This window comes from Suricata suricatta, chromosome 7 (assembly GCF_006229205.1).
Source record: "Suricata suricatta isolate VVHF042 chromosome 7, meerkat_22Aug2017_6uvM2_HiC, whole genome shotgun sequence".
NCBI lineage: Eukaryota > Metazoa > Chordata > Mammalia > Carnivora > Herpestidae > Suricata > Suricata suricatta.
Window position 1 is genome coordinate 5,397,752 of NC_043706.1, and position 17,145 is coordinate 5,414,896.

Genomic DNA, 17,145 nt, shown 5'->3' on the forward strand with positions numbered 1-17,145 from the left:
TGCCCTCCTCCATGACCATCACCCCCATTCCCCTTTCCCCCTCCCCCTTCAGCCCTCAGTTTGTTTTCAGTATTCAGTCTCTCATGATTTGCCTTCCTCCCTCTCCCTAACTCTTTCCCCCTTCCCCTCCCCATGGTCCTCTGTTAGGTTTCTCCTGTTAGACTTATGAGTGCAAACATGGTATTTGTCCTTCTCTACCTGACTTATTTTGCTTAGCATGACACCTTCCAGGTCCATCCACGTTGCTACAAATGGCCAGATTTCATTCTTTCTCATTGCCATGTAGTATTCCATTGTATAGATAAACCACATCTTCTTGATCCACTCATCAGGTGATGGACATTTGGGCTCTTTTCATGATTTGGCTATTGTTGAAAGTGCTGCTAGGGACATTGGGGTACATGTGCCCCTATGCATCAGCACTTCTGTATCCGTTGGATAAATCCCCAGCAGTGCTATTGCTGGGTCATAGGGGAGTTCTACTGATAATTTTTTGAGGAACCTCCATACTGTTTTCCAGAGCGGCTGCACCAGTTTACATTCCCACCAACAGTGTAGGAGGGTACCCCTTTCTCCACATCCTCGCCAGCATCTATAGTCTCTTGATTTGTTCACCGTAGCCACTCTGACTGGTGTGAGGTGATCTGTCAGTGTGGTTTTGATTTGTATTTCCCTGATGATGAGTGATGCTGAGCATCGTTTCATGTGTCTGTTGACCATCTGGATGTTCTTTTTGGAGAAGTGTCTATTCATGTCTTCTGCCCATTTCTTCACTGGATTATTTGTTTTTTGGGGTGTGGAGTTTGGTGAGTTCCCTGTAGATTTTGGATGCTAGCCCTTTATCTGATATGCCATTTGCCACTATCTTTTCCCATTCTGTCGGTTGCCTATTAGTTTTTTTTTTTATTGTTTCCTTTGCATTGCAGAAGCTTTTTATCTTGATGAGGTCCCAATAGTTCATTTTTATTCTTGATTCCCTTGCCTTTGAGGATGTGTGGAGTAGGAAATTGCTGTGGTTGAAGTCAAGGAGGCTGTTTCCTGCTTTTTCCTCTAGGGTTTTGATGGTTTCCTGTGTCACATTCAGGTCTTTCGGCCATTTTGAGTTTATTTTTGTGTATGGTGTAAGAAAGTGGTCTAGTTTCATTCTTCTGCAGGTTGCTGTCCAGTTCTCCCAGCACCACCTGTTGAAGAGGCTGTCTTTTTTCCATTGGATACTCTTTCCTGCTTTGTCAAAGAGTAATTGGCCATACACTGTGGGTCCAGTTCGGTTCTCTATTCCATTGGTCTGTGTGTCTGTTTTTGTGCCAATACTATACTGTCTTGATGATGACAGCTTTGTAGTAGAGGCTGAAGTTCATTGGTCTCTTTTGAGTCCAATATCCTACTACTATTTTTTCTGTAGCTTAAAATACGTTTTTATATCTGTAGGATGCATCCTCCCCCATACTGCAGTTTCCTATTTTGCTGACACATTTCCTTTTCAAAATTTACTTCGGAATTATTTTTTAATGTTAAATAATAGGATCTACCTCACCTAGAGATGCAGATCCAAGTCTTTATCATATAACGTGACCAGGACAGTGGCTGACAAGATAAATATTCAATAAGGTTAACTATTTTTAAGTGACAAAAGGTCATCTTGAGCTATCTTTAGAGGAAAAAGGAGACTTTATGGGCACATATAACTTCTAGGGCGTGGAACAGAGCTCTACCCCCAGGTCAAGTGGTGGTCTCTCCCCACGTGGAGGACACCAGCCACCCAGAACTCAGCCTTGAAGCTGAAAACCCCCAAAGGGAAGAGGATGTCTTCCACAGAGCTCAGATGAGGAGTGTTGGGGAGGGTTCTGAGCTAGCTTTCATCAAACGTGCTTCTCTGAGACCAGCATCGTGGTGGCAATGGGGATTAGTAAGTCCTTACAGATAAATTAAAAGTTTAGGTTGCCATGCTTTTAATTGGCCCACTGTGGTAATCAGAGTTCATGTGCAGATCACGGAAACCCCTCTGCTGAGAGGGGCTCAATGTCCGGAATTGGGAACTCGGTGCTGACGGGCGAACACTGCAAGAGCAGGCTGTGGGCTGAGCGTCCAGGAAGGACTCCCAGAACAACACCCAGAACTGGCCTGCCAGGGCCGCCTGTGTCCAGGCAAACAGCCACAGCCCTGGCTGCGAGCTCCAGATCCAGCTGCCTCCTGCACAGTCTGGAGAGCAAGTAGCTGCCATCTTGACTGTTGGCTCCAGCACCTCCTCACCTCAGCCACCTTCCTTACTAGCAAAATGGGTGCTCTGTACTCTGCCTATATTCTACCTGGGACCCCCTACCTCTGCTGCAAAACCAGGCACTTCCCTGCTAGCTGAAGAAGCAGAGCGGGAGATGGAGTCTGGTCTTTGCTTTCTAGCCTCTAGAAACAGCTGGGTCCACATGAAGGGGGTCAGAACAGAATGGAGTGAGCCAGTCAACTAAGGAAGAGACGCGCCCCCTCCCCCCAAGTGCAATGACACAATCTTACTATAAAGCACAAGTAGCAATCAGGTGTACATATAGATCTCAGCATACGTATAGTTGACCCTTAAACAACACAGGGGCTGGGGGGACCAATCTCCCAGGCAGTTGAAATCCAACTATAACTTTTGACTCCCCCAAAACTTAACTACTAATAGCTTATTATTGACCATTACTGATAAGTTAATTAACACTTATTTTGTATGTTATATGTATTATATACTGTAGTCTTCTAATAAAGCAAGGTAAAGAAAATGTTAATGAAAAAATACATCAAGGAGAATACACTTACAGTACTCTACTATATTTAGTGGGGGAAAATCTGCATGTAGGTGGACCCCGCACAGTTCAAATCTATGTTCAACTGTTAAAATGTATATGCATGTATATTATGTCTATATTATGTATATGTGCCTATTTTATGTATGTATATGTAGGTCTGTATTTCTCTCTCTTCACTGACTTTTCACTGGATCATTGAAAAGCTTTCTACAAAGCAGGTGGTGAAATAGCCTTGGGGAAATCCCACTCCACTGGATGAACAGAGCAAATGAAATAAGTGATTTTTGCTGCTTCATCAGCCCGTTTGCTAGCGCAGGACCCAAGGCCCTCTGTTGTAGGGTGTGGTCTTGCATCATGCAGGCGTTTTTATTATGACGTGTGCCCGCCTTCCCTCCTCCTCCTGGTGGTGGTGGGCTTGTCCCAGGCTGCTGCCTCTTGCCCCTCATCTGTTTTCCTGCTCCGCAGCTGTTGCTTGAACACCAGGACGCCTATCAGGCGGGAGCTGTGTTTCCTGACGCGTTTTACCCCAGCATCTGCGAAGGAGGTAAGATGGAGTTTTACAGACCAATGTCACCTTCACTTGAGCGATAGGAATGGCTAGGACTTAAAAAAAAAAAAAAAACACAGCACATCATATTTTCCACTACGGTTGGTCAATGACTTGGTTCGCATTAACTGCATTTTCCATTTAACCAAACCTTACTTAAGCACAAAAATTCTGAAAATTTTCACGATCCTATGCACCCTTACTTTACTGCTTTGTGGTGGAAGAGAAAACATTTTGAAAGAGATCCAAGAGTCTGAGTTCTTGTTCCTGCTACTTGTCTGTTAGCACGTGACCTTCAATAAGGTCCTGGTGGTGCTGAGTGTCTGTTTCTGAGCCTGTAACGTAGTAGTAATGCCTGCTTGCCTCTTTACCACAGCTTTGTTGGGGCTAATGAGTAGTATTTTGTCAAGTGTTCTGCAGACCTAAGGCGGGTTTATCAGCAAATTGGGCTTATGGGGTGTGTCTGTGGGGCCCAGCAGGCATGGAAGGTGCTCTGTAGTGGAGTAATTTGGGGTGTGTTTATAAGGTGACTGTTTACAAGGATATGGGCACAGCGTAAGAGAAGTGGGGAGGGTAGTGCAGGGAGGGGGCAGTACATGGATCTGCAGACAGGTGGCTGCATGGGGGACCCCTTGCTGGGGGCCAGACCTCGGACCAGGCCTGGGACACAGTCAGCCCCTGTGACCCTGCTGCAGGGGATTGTGGGAGAATGAACACCTCCATCTCTCTCTCTCCCCCTTTTCTCGGATCTCCTTTCAGTTCTTCCCATTGGCCCAACCCAACCAAAGCTGGAGACAAAGAGGCCAGTTGGGCAGGTCCCTCAGGGGCCCAGGGCAGAGAAGGGAACCGTGGATCTGAGGGACACATGAAAGACATCCAGTACTTTGGTCATCACGTAAACCATTTGTGGAATTTTGCAGCCCTGGCCATCATCCCGACGTTCAGTTTAATACATTGCGGTCGGTGCAATGTTGAGTGCCGCTCACTCCTGCGGCTATGGCACCAGATAACTAAGCTTCTGTGTTTCTCACATTTGGAAGGTTGGGTTTTTCTTTTTGTTCTATTTTTGTTTCCTTCTTAGTCTGTTAACTATCTTTTCTTAATCCTATTATTTTGCCTGCTTGTTACAGATTTTTTTCCTAAACCTATTTCCTCTTTAGCTCTTCTCAACACTGTGTTCAGGGGACTGTTATGTCTCTTGATAATTTAACAGTTCCTTGATCTCTTCTGTAAAAAGGGAGTAGAAAAGGACTATTTTTGGTCCATTAAATTTGAGAAAACTGGCTTAACATATGCCATTTTAAGAGACAACTAAACACACAGTACTGCGGGCTTTGAGAAGAGTAACATAGGGGTCCCCACTCTCCTGAATTTTCCACTTTCCCCACAGCAGTAGATGCTCTTCCCCAACCAGCACAGACCGATTCATCAGTGAGGTCACTTAGAACGATAAAATATGGGTGCCTGGGTGGCTCAGTTGGTTAAGCATCTGCTTTGGCTCAGGTCATGATCTCACGGTTCATGGGTTTGAGCCCCGAGTCTGTGCTGACAGCTCGTAGCCTGCTTCAGGTTCTGTCTTCCTCTCTGTCTCCCCCATCCCCGCCGCACTCTGTCCCCCCCCAAAATACAATAAACATTAAAAAGAATTACAAAATACGTGCTGATTATAAGGAATTTGATGCACACTCCTCTTAGACTTGATGAAAATTTTCCAGCTCTCCCCTGGGTCTCGCATGTACCGACTTCCACAGCACCCGGCTTTCGTCTTTGGGGTTCACTTTCATGGCATCTTCTGAAAGCAAACATTTTCAGATGCTCAGCTACCAAAGAAACAGCTTTGTTTTTATCCTTCTGTTGCCTCAGTTTACCTAATACTGAGCAAATCCTGTAACTACAACACTGAGGACCATCCTAGCCAGGAATGGAAGGAACCCTGCTGACTCCCTGTAACACAGTGCGGCTGCGCCCAGGCCCTGGCGTGGGGTGGGGAGTGGGAGGGGTCTTTTGCTTCTGGTCAGTCGGATTACAGAGGGGAACAGCAAGCAATTTGGTTAAGGGAAGGTTTGTCAAAAGGGCTACTGCTTTGTTTAATTTTGGATTTGTACTGAGTTCTGTAAAATAGGAATTGTAAGTTTTATTTCTAGGAAAACCATTAGTGCAAGTCAAATATCTTAGTTGCTACGTCTTTAAAGTTCTTTCCAGAAAAAGCAATGATTGGAAACTGGTTAGGCTGTTTTTACTTTAGTGGCAGCAAAATACTTGAACTGAGGGACCTAAACTCCAGAGTTCCGGTTTCGGTTGCCCCCAGGAAGAAGGTGTGGCTTTGGGAGGTTTCAAGTAGATGTCCAGGCCTGTCTTTACAACCCCCACTGTGGGAATAAAGACACTCAGCCATGCTTGGGGCTGGTGCTATTATAAAACAATTGTTAATTAAAATGCTTAAAAGCCTTTGAAGTATCTACTTCTGTCTTTTGTGCTCTTTAGGAGGGTGGACTGTGATGGATGAAGATCTCATGTAAATACACACCCCCCCACACACTTGTACACCCTTCCCACTGCACCTCCCCTCACACCACTCACCCCTCTCTCCTTCCCTTTATTATGTCTTAAAATTATTTTACTTTGAAGGAGGGGCAAGAGAGAGAGGGAGAGAGAATCCCAAGCAGGCTCCATGCTGTCAGCGCAGAACTGGGTGCAGGGCTCAATCTCACAAACCGTGAGATCATGACCTGAGCTGAAATCAAGTCAGATGCTTAAGCAACTGAGCCCCTCAGGTGCCCCCTCCTGTCCTTCCCTTTGGAGCACAGAACTGAAACCCATTCTGGCCTCCATCCAGCCCAGTGATTCGCGATGCTGTGAGCCAGCTCAGCTTCTCTGTCTGTGTCTCTGTCTCTGTCTCTCTGTGCTGCCTCTTCTGTTCTAGAGGCGTCCTCTGAACATCAAGAGAAGAAACTAAGAGACTCGGAGGGAAGGGGGAGGAGGGTTGCAGCGGGTGGCCACGGTGGCAGATTTGACTGGGAATCTCCAGCTTGTTAAGACTCCTGAGACCTTCTGTTCCGTCAGGACAATTCCACGATGTGTCCGAGAGCACTCACTGGACCCCATTTCTGAATGCGAGCGTGCATTACATCCGCGAGAACTTCCCCCTTCCCTGGGAGAAGGTAGGCACGGCCCTTGAAGGCCAAGAAGAAATTCCGTTCTGGACCCATTGACTCCCTTACGTTTGACCCCCATCCATCCCCCGTCCCCACGCCAGGCTCTGGGAGGAGGCCCCCCCCACATACCTTCAATGCCAAACACGGCATGTGACTAGTTAATATCTCAATAAACCACTTAAAAATGTTGGGGGTATGTCTCTTCCTTGTTTTGTTCCAAGAGTAATTCATCTGAAGTCTGTAAAATGTTTTGAAGAGTCCCTTATGGTTTTTGTAACTAGAAACTACAACATACCTGCCTCTGATTTTATTTTTAAGTCTCAATAATGGAAAGCATACTTATTAAAACTTTTAATAGGATGTTTATAGAGTAACCCAAGCACATAGGACTCTAATTTGCTTCTTTGGCAGGACACGGAGAAATTGGTGGCGTTCCTGTTGGGAGTCACCTCTCACATGGTGGCCGATGTCAGCTGGCACAGCCTGGGGAGCCAGCAAGGGTTCCTCAGGACAATGGCAGCCGTGAGTACCCGGCTTCGGGTTAACGGTGGTGCGGGAGTGATACTGTCCTACCCATGCTGAAATACAGACCCTTTTAGGGAGAGGAAAGCTTTGAGGTCATGCACAGAGCATGTGGAAGCCAGCCTTCTTTTTTCTTTTTTCTTTGCTTTTAAAAAATAATTTATATTTATTTTCAAGTTGGTTAACTTATAGTCTTCAGGAGTAGAATCCAGTGACCCATCTCTTCCATATGACATCCAGCGCTTATTCCAGCAATTGCCCTCCTTAGTGCTCGTCAGTCATTTCCCCCGCTCCCGTCAACCCTCAGTTTGTTCTTTGTATTTAAGAGTCTCTTATGGTTTGCCTCCCTTGGTTTATATCTTATTTTTCCTTCCCTTCGCCTACGATCATCTGTTAAGTCTCTCAAATTCCACATATGAATGAAATCATGTGATACCTTTCTTTCTCTGACTCATTTCGCTTAGCCTAATACCTTCCAGCTCCTTCCATGTTGTTGCAAATGGCAAGATTTCATTCTTTTTCATCATTAAGTAGTAGTCCATTGTGTACACACACCATGTTGTCTTAATCTGTTCATCAGTTGATGGACATTTGGGCTCTTTCCATAATTGGGCTGTTGCTTGGAAGCAAGACTTCTTGCCCACAGCAGTATTGGCTAGCTTTCCCTCTCTTCCTATTGATTCCTCTTAATCTTCCTGCTTCCTGTACATTCATCACCCAGGCGTTAGCCACTCACTAATGTGCCCTGAAAACAGCGATAAATGTGATGTTCTGTAGTCACAAACCATACTGGGGAAATTTCGTGTTTTACTCAGGTTGTGTATTTGTGAGGCTATGAAGAGCTGCCACTTTGTTCTCTTGAAAGTAGTGCTTCCCTGTGTTTGTTTTTCTTTAAAAAATTTACCTTTTTAAATTAAAATTTTTTTATGATTTTTTACTTATTTTTGAGAGACAGAGCAGGGGAGGGTCAGAGAGAGAGAGAGAGAGAGGAAGGTACAGAATCCGAAGCAGGCTCCAGGCTCTGAGCTAGCTGTCAGCACAGAGCCCGATGTGGGGCTCGAACCCACGAACCGGGAGATCATGACCTGAGCCAAAGTTGGACGCTTAAACGACTGAGCCACCCAGGCGCCCCTTTAAATTAATTTTTTGAGTGTGGTTGATATGCTGTTACATTAATTTCAGGTGCACAACATAGCGATCGGACAACCTGAGGCATTATGCCGTGCTCACAAGCGTAGCTGCTGTCACCACACAACATATTACACCAGTCCCAGTGCTGTGCCTTTTACTCCCATGACAAATTCATACCCTAACTGGAAGCCTGTACCCCCTGCCCCCTTGTCCATTTTGCCCATCTCCCCATATTGTTCTGTATGAAACCGCCATATCCCCAAACTGAAGATGGCCATCTTCCCTGGTGACTTCTTTCTGGAAGTCCCTTCTGGCCACCAGTTGACATTAGTACCATTCTGTGAGGAGCTCATGCTTGGACTCCATCAAGACTGTGTATGTATCCCCTGAGGTGCAAACATTTGCAATAGCTTTATTTACCACCAGACAATAGGTATACAGCCCAGCTGCCAATATAATTTTTAACAAATATTATTTTGGTATATGTAACATATAGTATATAATATGTATTAAATATATAAATATATTTATAATAAAAATAATAAAATGAAACCTAATTTTGAATATTGAGTCCATCTATACGTACCTTTAGCATTTCACTGGGGGAGACCTTCACCTTCCCACCCAGGCTTGGCTGTGGGCTAGTGGACTGGGCTACAGTTTGTGATCTATACATGCATACACACTGGGCATTCCTCTTTCTTTTCCAGGTTGATTTTCATGGCTCCTATTCTGAGGCGCATCCGGCTGGTGACTTCGGTACTGTTTATTCACATTTGCCAAATTTTCTTTTTGCAGTAATTATAACTCACTTGTCCCAGAGTCTCTATCTTAGTTCTGTATTTCCCCCCTATTTTTAATAACCTGCTTCTTTCCCCTTAACTGAGACCATTTCATAAGGAGTTAGAACTGGCTAGTGGCTCCCTTGGGTAAAAATATCATTTTCATACTCTAGGTCGTGGGTATTAAGTCACCTTGTGAAATGTCTGATAAGCAGCAGGTGTCTAGATAATAACAGATGCTTCCGGAAAGCACCTGTTGGCAAAGACGTGTGTAGACGTGGTAGGCTTGGTGTGTTCTCTCTCTCATTTGTGTGTGTATGAGATTTAATTGATACTAAAAAAACCCAAATATTTAAAGCAAAATATGTATTTTTATCCCATCTTACCAGTACACAGACTAACTAGCTCTCTGTTTTAATAATTCATTTATAGTATGGGTATATACTTTAACACAGAGATGTATTTCCAAAAAGTTGTATATGTGGTTTTTTTAATTTAAAAAATCACATTTCATCATTGACTTGTGTCATAATTTTAAAAAGCTTTGCTTTATATCAGGTTAAAACTCCTTAACTAATATCACCCCATACTTCAGCTTTCAAGGGGTGTACCCATCTTGCTCCTGTAGTGAATTACCTTCCAGTATCCAAAGCAGATGGGGACTGGAGTGTTCAAAGAACTTTCATGGTTCATCTTAAATTAAAGTGAAAACCTTTTACTTATATGGGTATTTCTCTCTTTCTTCATATGTTTTACTGCCTAAGAGACAAAAGATCGCTTTTTTTTAAAGATGTGCTATACCTGAAACAACAAACAGAAACATAGGACAATGTGACAAACTAATAACCTAAACTGTGCAAATTTGTGTTGAAGGAAGCATGCTACACACTGTCGCCGACTGACCAAATGTGATATTTTTCTTGTACCATAGGAGGAGATGTGTTGAGCCAATTTGAATTTAATTTTAATTACCTCGCGAGGCACTGGTAAGAGCAAAGCACACTCACATATGCGTTCTCCAAATGGCATTGACCTTTCTTATCCCTTAGAAAATACAACCTACGATGTAAGCAGAAGGCTTCTGCATTTGTAAATTCTGAAAGGTAAAACTACAGATTCGAATGGTCTAAGTAGATTCTTTAAACTTGTGAGTTATATGCACATACATATTTATAAAAGACGTAAGATGTGCACCTGTGTAGCTACCACTCAGCCTAAGGAATCGGGCCTTCCTGGTATTTTCTATCGGTTCCTTACCCTCTCTCCTCACCTTCTCTCCCACTGGGGTAACCACTACTGGGGATTTCCTGTTTATCATGTTGCCTTTCTCTAAAGTCTAATACATGGGGATGTGTCCATATACAAAACAGTACATAGTTTGAAACTTTAGATAAATAGAGTTGTATAGCACATATCCTTCACATTGTGCTCACATTTCTGTTTCTGAGATAGAATCGCATGGATGTGTTTGGCGGTAGTTCATTCATTTCCCTCACTACGTGGTACTCCATTGTAAGGATATACCAGATGAATTACTCCATTCTCATGGGCATGGATAGGTCAGCCATATGGAGTGTTTTTGCTTTACACATAGCATTGCTGGGAACCTTTTTGTACATACACCAGAGGGGAATTTCTCCTAATCACCACTAGAAATGGAACTGATGGGTCATAGGGCCTATTCATGTTAAACTTTACTAAGTAAGCCCAGACTTTCAGAAAGATCTTCCCAATTTCTACTCTGGTAATTCTGTGTCTGCCTTCTCCAATGCTGGGCACTGTCCAACTAAAAATAACCCGTTTGGTGTGTAATGGTATCTCATTAAAGTTTTAATTTGCATTTCCCAGATGACTAATAATGAGGTTGAACATTCTTTCATGTTTGATTTTTTGTGTGTGTGTGTTTGATACTAAGTGAAAAATCTTGTTTAGTTTTTAGCCTATTTTTTTCTGTTCATTTCTTTATCCTTTTTACTTATTTCTGAGTGTTTTTTATATATATCAGGGCTCCTAATCTTTAGTCAGTTTATCATTTTTTTTGTTCCAAATATCTTTTTACGGTGTGTGGCACATCTTTTTACTTACAATGTATTTCAACAAATGAAACTTAATTTTAACACAGAGTAGTGGACTATATCTGTTGTCTCCTTTGTAACTTGTACTTTGATGTCTTATTTAGGAAATCTATCCCTACTTGAGGGCATGAAATTTTCTCCTACTTAGCCTTAAAGAGCTTTTATGTTTTTTTTTTTTTTTTTAACTTTGTCTTTCATCTACCTGGAGTTAATTTTTTTTTGTATAATCTGAGATAAAATCTGATTTTCTTTCTTTCTGGAGACATAACTGATAATTTCCAAGTCAGGGCACTTATCCATGTCTACCCTTTCCTCACTGTTGTATAATGCCATCTCTGACATAAGTTAAAATTCCAAATGTGTTTGGATCCATTTCTGGGCTTTCTGTTTTGTTCTGTTGATCTAATCGTCCATGAGCAATACTGATTTTTAAAAGTTACAGTGGCTTTATAATACATCTTGACATGAAGTAGGGCTGGTCTGTCAGCCTGTCCTTTTAATTTTTTTATTTTAATTTTTTATTAAATTTATTTTTGAGAGACAGAGCATGAGCAAAGGAGAGACAGAGAAGGAGACACAGAATCCGAAGCAGGCTTCCGGCTCCATGCTGTCAGCACAGAGCCTGATGCAGGGCTTGAACCCATGAACAGTGAGATCATGACCTGAGCTGAAGTCAACCAACTGAGCTGCCCAGGCGCCTCTGTCCTTTTTCTTTAGACATACCTTGCATATTCTTTTGCCTTGGACCCTTCAAATAAAGTGATAGGAGCGAGTTGCCACGTTCTAAGAAACATCTTGTTGGAATTTTAATTTGAATTTTTTAAAATCTAGAGACCCATTGGAAGAGAATTAACAACTTTGCAACATGAGTCTTCTTAGCCATAAATCTTTTATATATTGTATTTCAGTCTTCTTTAATGACTTTAAAGTTTCATACATTTTGTCATCAAGGTCTTACATACTTTATTTCATTAAGTTGCAGAGACTTTATTTGCTACCATACATAGTAACTTTTGTTACCAGTTTTATTTTCTAATTGATTGTTGCTGTATAGAAGTGCAAGTTAACTTTCTAATTTGATTTTTGTATCTAGCAACATTCTTAAGCTTTCTTACTAATTCAAATGTATCTGGAGATGCTTTTGAATTTTCTGTAGATTCACAATGTCTCATCTACAGAACGTCACCATTTTGCTTTTCCTATTTCCTTTATAAGTTTCTTTGTTCTGCTGCATCGTGCTGGCTAATGTTCAATAGAAGGGGTGATACTGAGGGGTGCCTGGGTGCCTCAGTTGGTTAAGTGTCGAACTTCAGCTCAGGTCTTGATCTCACAGTTCATGGGTTCGAGCCCCATGTCAGGCTGTGTTGACAGCTCAGAGCCAGAAGCCTGCTTTGAATTCTGTGTCTCCCTCTCTTTCTGCCCCTCCCCCACTCACACATACACTCTCTCTCTCTCTCTCAAAAATAAATAAACATAAAAATTAAAGAAGTGGTGATACTGAGCATACTGACCTTATTTGTGATCTTGAAGAGAATGCTTTCAAAATTTCGTCACCTAAAATGTTTGCTGTGGGTTTTTTGTGACCATCTTTTATCAACTTAAGGCAGTTCCCTTCTATTTGTTTGCTGGTACTTTTTATTATGAATTAACTTCTTACGTATTGAACTCTTACTCTGCATCTGTTGAAATAGTTTTTTTTTTTTTTCTTAATCTGTTAATACACTGATTCTATTAGTCTATTTGCTAGTACTTAATCAAGTTTAATTCCTGGGACAAACCAACTTTGCAATAGCTTATTTTCTTTTTAATATTGCATCTATTGCTGCCTGGGGATTTTTTGTTTTTCTATATGGGTGAGCTTGTACTGTGATTTTTTCCTTTCTTCTGTCCTTGTTTGGTTTTGGTAACAAGATTGGGCTGGCTTCATGACATCTGGTGGAGAATGTTCGTTCCTTCCTTTTCTGTTCGCTGGAAGTCTGTAAGATGAAAACTTTGTTTTCCTGAATGTTTGGTGGACTTTGTGGAGTTCTCTAGGCCAGATATTCTTTGTAGGGACTTCTTAAAAACTTCTGTAATGGTCATAGGATTATAGAGTTTTTTAACTTCTTCTTAAGGAATTTTCTTTTTCTAGGACTTTTAAACACTCCATTTAAACACTGTAGCATAAAGTTCATAATATATATATTTTTAAATTCATACTTGTGTTCCCTTATTATCCATAAATGTTCTTTAACCTGTTTTTTCTTACATCTTCAGCAATTAATCTCAAATAATATTTTTCAGTTTTATTATTTTAAAGAATGAACTTTTGGCTTTATTCATCCTATTATATGTTCATCTTCTCTTTCATTACTTTTTACTCCTATATTTATTTTCTTCCAGTTCTTGTAAAATGTGTAGAATCTTTTTAAAAGTTTTAAAATTTAATTCCAGTATTGTTAATCTAGTGTCACGTTAGTGTACAACATAGTGATTCCGCAGTTCCGTACATTACTCTGTGCTTATCGCAATAAGTGTGCTCTTACCCCTTCATCTATTTCCTCCATCCCCCTTCCCATCTCCCTTCTGGTAGTCATCAGTTTCTTCTCTATAGTTAAGGGTCCGTTTGTTTTCTCTTTTTTTTTTTTCCCTTGTTCATTTGTTTTGTTTCTTAAATTCCACATATGAATGAGATCATGGTGTTGTCTTTCTTGGACTTCTCTCACTTAGTAATATACTCTCTAGATCCCTCCGTGTTGTTGCAAATGACCAGATTTCATTCTTTTTTATGGCCAGTTAATATTCCATCACATATATATAGACCACACCTTCTTTATCCATTCATCAGTTGATGGACATGTGGAATGCTTCCCTAATTCAGCTATTGTAGATAATAGTGCTGTAAGTACTGGGGTGGATGTATCCCTTTGAATTAGTATTTTTGTATCCTGTGTGTAAATACCCTATAATGCAATTGCTGAATGGTAGGGCAGTTCTATTTTTAGCTTTTTGAGGAGACTCCACACTGTTGTCCACAGTGGCTGTACCAGTTTGCATTCCCACCAACAGTGCATGATGGTTCCTTTTCCTCCACATTCTCACCAACACCGTTGTCTCATGTGTTGTTGATTTTAGCCATTCTGACAGGTGTGAGGTCATATCTCATTCTAGTTTTGATTTGTGTCTCCCTGATGATGAGTGATGATGAACATCTTTTCATGTGTCTTTTGGCCATCTGGATATCCTCTCTGGAGAAACGTCCATGTTCTCTGCACATTTAAAAATTGGATTATTATTATTTTTTGGGGTTGACTTATATCAATTCGTCTTATATTTTGGATACTAGCCCTTTATCAGATATGTCATTTGAAAATATATTCTCCCATTCAGTAGGATGTTTTTAGCTTTGCTGATTGTTTGCTGTACAGAAGCTTTTTATTTTATGAAGTCCCAATAGGAAACATATCTAGAAAAATGTTGCTATGGCTGATGTCAGAAATTACAGCCTGGGATCCCTTCTAGGATTTTTATGGTTTCAGATCACACATTGAGTTTTTTAATCCATTTTGAGTTTATTTTTGTGTGTGGTGCAAGAAAGTGGTCCAGCTTCATTCTTCTGCATGTTGCTGTCCAGTTCTCCCAGCACCATTTGTTGAAGAGACTGTCTTTTTCCCATTGGATATTCTCTCCTGCTTTGTCACAGATTAATTGGCCATATAGTTGTGGGCTCACTTGTGGGTTTTCTATTCTGGTCCATGACCTATGTCTGTCTTTGTGCCAGTATCCTACCATTTTGATTAGTGCGGCTTTGAAATAATAACCTGAAGTCAGGAATTGTGATGCCTCCAGCTTTGTTTTTCTTTTTCAAGATTGCTTTGGATATTCAGGGTCTTCTATGGTTCTATACAAATTTCAGGATTGATTGTTCTAGCTCTGTGAAAAATGCTGTTGGTATTTTGCTAGGGATTTCATCAAATGCATAGATTGCCTTGAGTAGTATAGACATTTTAACAATATTTGTTTTTCCAGTCCACGAGCATGGAATATCTCATTTTTTGGTGTGTCATCTTCAATTTCTTTCATCAGTATTTTATAGTTTTCAGAGTAAGGTCTTTCACCTCTTTAGTTCCTAGATATTTTATTGGTTTTGGTGCAATTGTAAATGGAATGTTTTCTTAGTTTCTCTTTCTGCTACTTCATTATTAGTATATAGAAATACAACAGAATTTTGTACATTGATTTTTGTATCCTGCAATCCTAGTGAATTCACTCATCATCTCTAGTACTTTTTTGGTGGTGTCTTTAGGGTTTTTTATATATAGTATCATGGCACCTGCAAATAGTGATTGTTTTAGTTTTTCTTTACCAATTTGGATGCCTTTTATGTATGTTGTCCAACTGCCATGGCTAGGACTTCCAGTGCTATGTTAAATGTTGGTGGTGGGAGTGACATCCTCGTCTGGTTCCTGACTGTAGAGGAAAGGCTCTCAGTTTCTCCCCATTGATTACGATGTTCACCGTGAGTTTTTCATATATGGCTTTTATTACAGGGAGGTATGTTTCCTCAAAACCTATGTTGTGGAGAGTTTTTTTTTTTTAAATCATGAATGGATATTTTACTTTGTCAAATGCTTTTTCTGCATCTATTGAAATAATCATAAGGCTTTGATTCTTTCTTTTATTGATATAATCTATCACATTGATTTTGTGAATACAGAAGCATTCTTTCAACCCAGGAATAAATCCTACTTCATCATGGGGAATGTGTTTTTTAATGTATTCTTGGATTGGGTTTGCTAGTATTTTGTTGAGGGTTTTTGCATCTGTGTTCATCAGGTATTGGCTGTAACTCTGTTCTTATTTTAGTGGTGTCTCTATCTGGTTTTGGTGTCAAGGTAACCCTGGCCTCATAATATGAATTTGGAAGTTTTCTTTCCTCTTCTATTTTTGTTAAGAGTTTGAGAAGAACAAGTATTCACTCTTCTTTGTATGTTTGGTAGAATTTGCCTGTGAACCCATCTGGTTCTAGACTTTTGTTTTTGGGGGGTTTCTTGATTACTGATTCAATTTCATTGCTGATAATCGGTTTGTTGAAATGTTCTACTACTTCCTGATTCAGTTTTGGTAGGTTATATGTTTCTAGGAGTTTATCCATTTCTTCTAGATTGTCCAACTTGTCGTCATATGATTTTTCATTATATTCTCTTACAATTCTTTGTGTTTCTGGCGTCAGTTGTTACTTTTCATTTTTGGGGTTTTTATTGTTGTTGTTTATTTATGATCTCTCTGTCTGTCTCTCTGTCTCTCTTTTTGGTGACTCTGGGGAGAGAAGTTCACCGATGTTCAAGAAACCACCTTGGCTCCCCAGTGTGATAATCTGCGTCTTGCCCCTCCCTAAAACCATGGCTCCCTTCCTCTAGTGACCAGACTTGCAGGGTTGAGCCCCCACGGTGTCTCTGCCCTTTCTACCCTCTTTAATGCGGCCTCTGCTCTACATTTAGTTGTGAAGATTCTTCTGCCAATCTTTGGATCATTTTCTGGGTTATTTGCCCTAATAGTGTTGTATCCATGGGACAAGATCAATTTAGGTTCCTCCTACTCTGCTATCTTGGCCAGGAGTCTCCCATTGAGTCTTGATTTAAGGTCTAACATATCATCAATTCTCATAATTATTCCATATGTGCTTGAAAAGAATGTTCTCCAATTTTTGGTCTAATGTATATATGCTTAATAGCTTAAGCTTATTAAATTTTCTATTAAAGTTATAAATAAAATAGCCTTTTTATTTTATATTAGGTCAATCTAATAATCACAGAGAGAAATTTGTTAAAAACATTTCCCCTGGTGATGGTAGATTTTTCCCATTTTCCTTGAAGCGCTATCAATTTGCTATATGTACATTTTGAAGATTTGTTGTCAGGTACATTCGAGTTTAAAAAGCTTACGTCTTTCTCAACTGACTGAGCCACCCAGGCACTCCAACTTTGGCTCAGGTCATGTCTCACAGTTCCGTGGGTTTGAGCCCCGCATCGGGCTCTGTGCCGACTACCAGCTCAGAGCTTGGAGCCTGCTTCAGATTCTGTGTCTCTTTCTCTCTCTGCTCCTCCCCTCCCTGTTCACACTCTGTCTCTCTGTCTCTCAAAAATAAAATGATATATATATATATATATA

At 40.9% G+C, this 17,145-nt stretch overlaps 1 protein-coding gene across 5 annotated transcripts in view; it reads left to right on the top strand.

Moving 5' to 3' along the window:
* The window catches only part of GPLD1 (glycosylphosphatidylinositol specific phospholipase D1), a 63,827-nt gene that overhangs the window by 13,689 nt on the left and 32,993 nt on the right, over positions 1-17,145 (top strand). For 4 of the 5 annotated variants that reach the window (XM_029943428.1, XM_029943430.1, XM_029943429.1 and 1 more), the window contains exons 4-8: positions 3,249-3,327; positions 6,394-6,491; positions 6,897-7,007; positions 8,849-8,897; positions 9,852-9,906. The exons of the other annotated variant lie outside the window; for it this stretch is intronic. In XM_029943428.1, the coding sequence (XP_029799288.1) occupies positions 3,249-3,327; positions 6,394-6,491; positions 6,897-7,007; positions 8,849-8,897; positions 9,852-9,906 (392 nt within the window). The remainder of the gene's footprint in view (positions 1-3,248; positions 3,328-6,393; positions 6,492-6,896; positions 7,008-8,848; positions 8,898-9,851; positions 9,907-17,145) is intronic. 5 annotated transcript variants of the gene reach the window in all.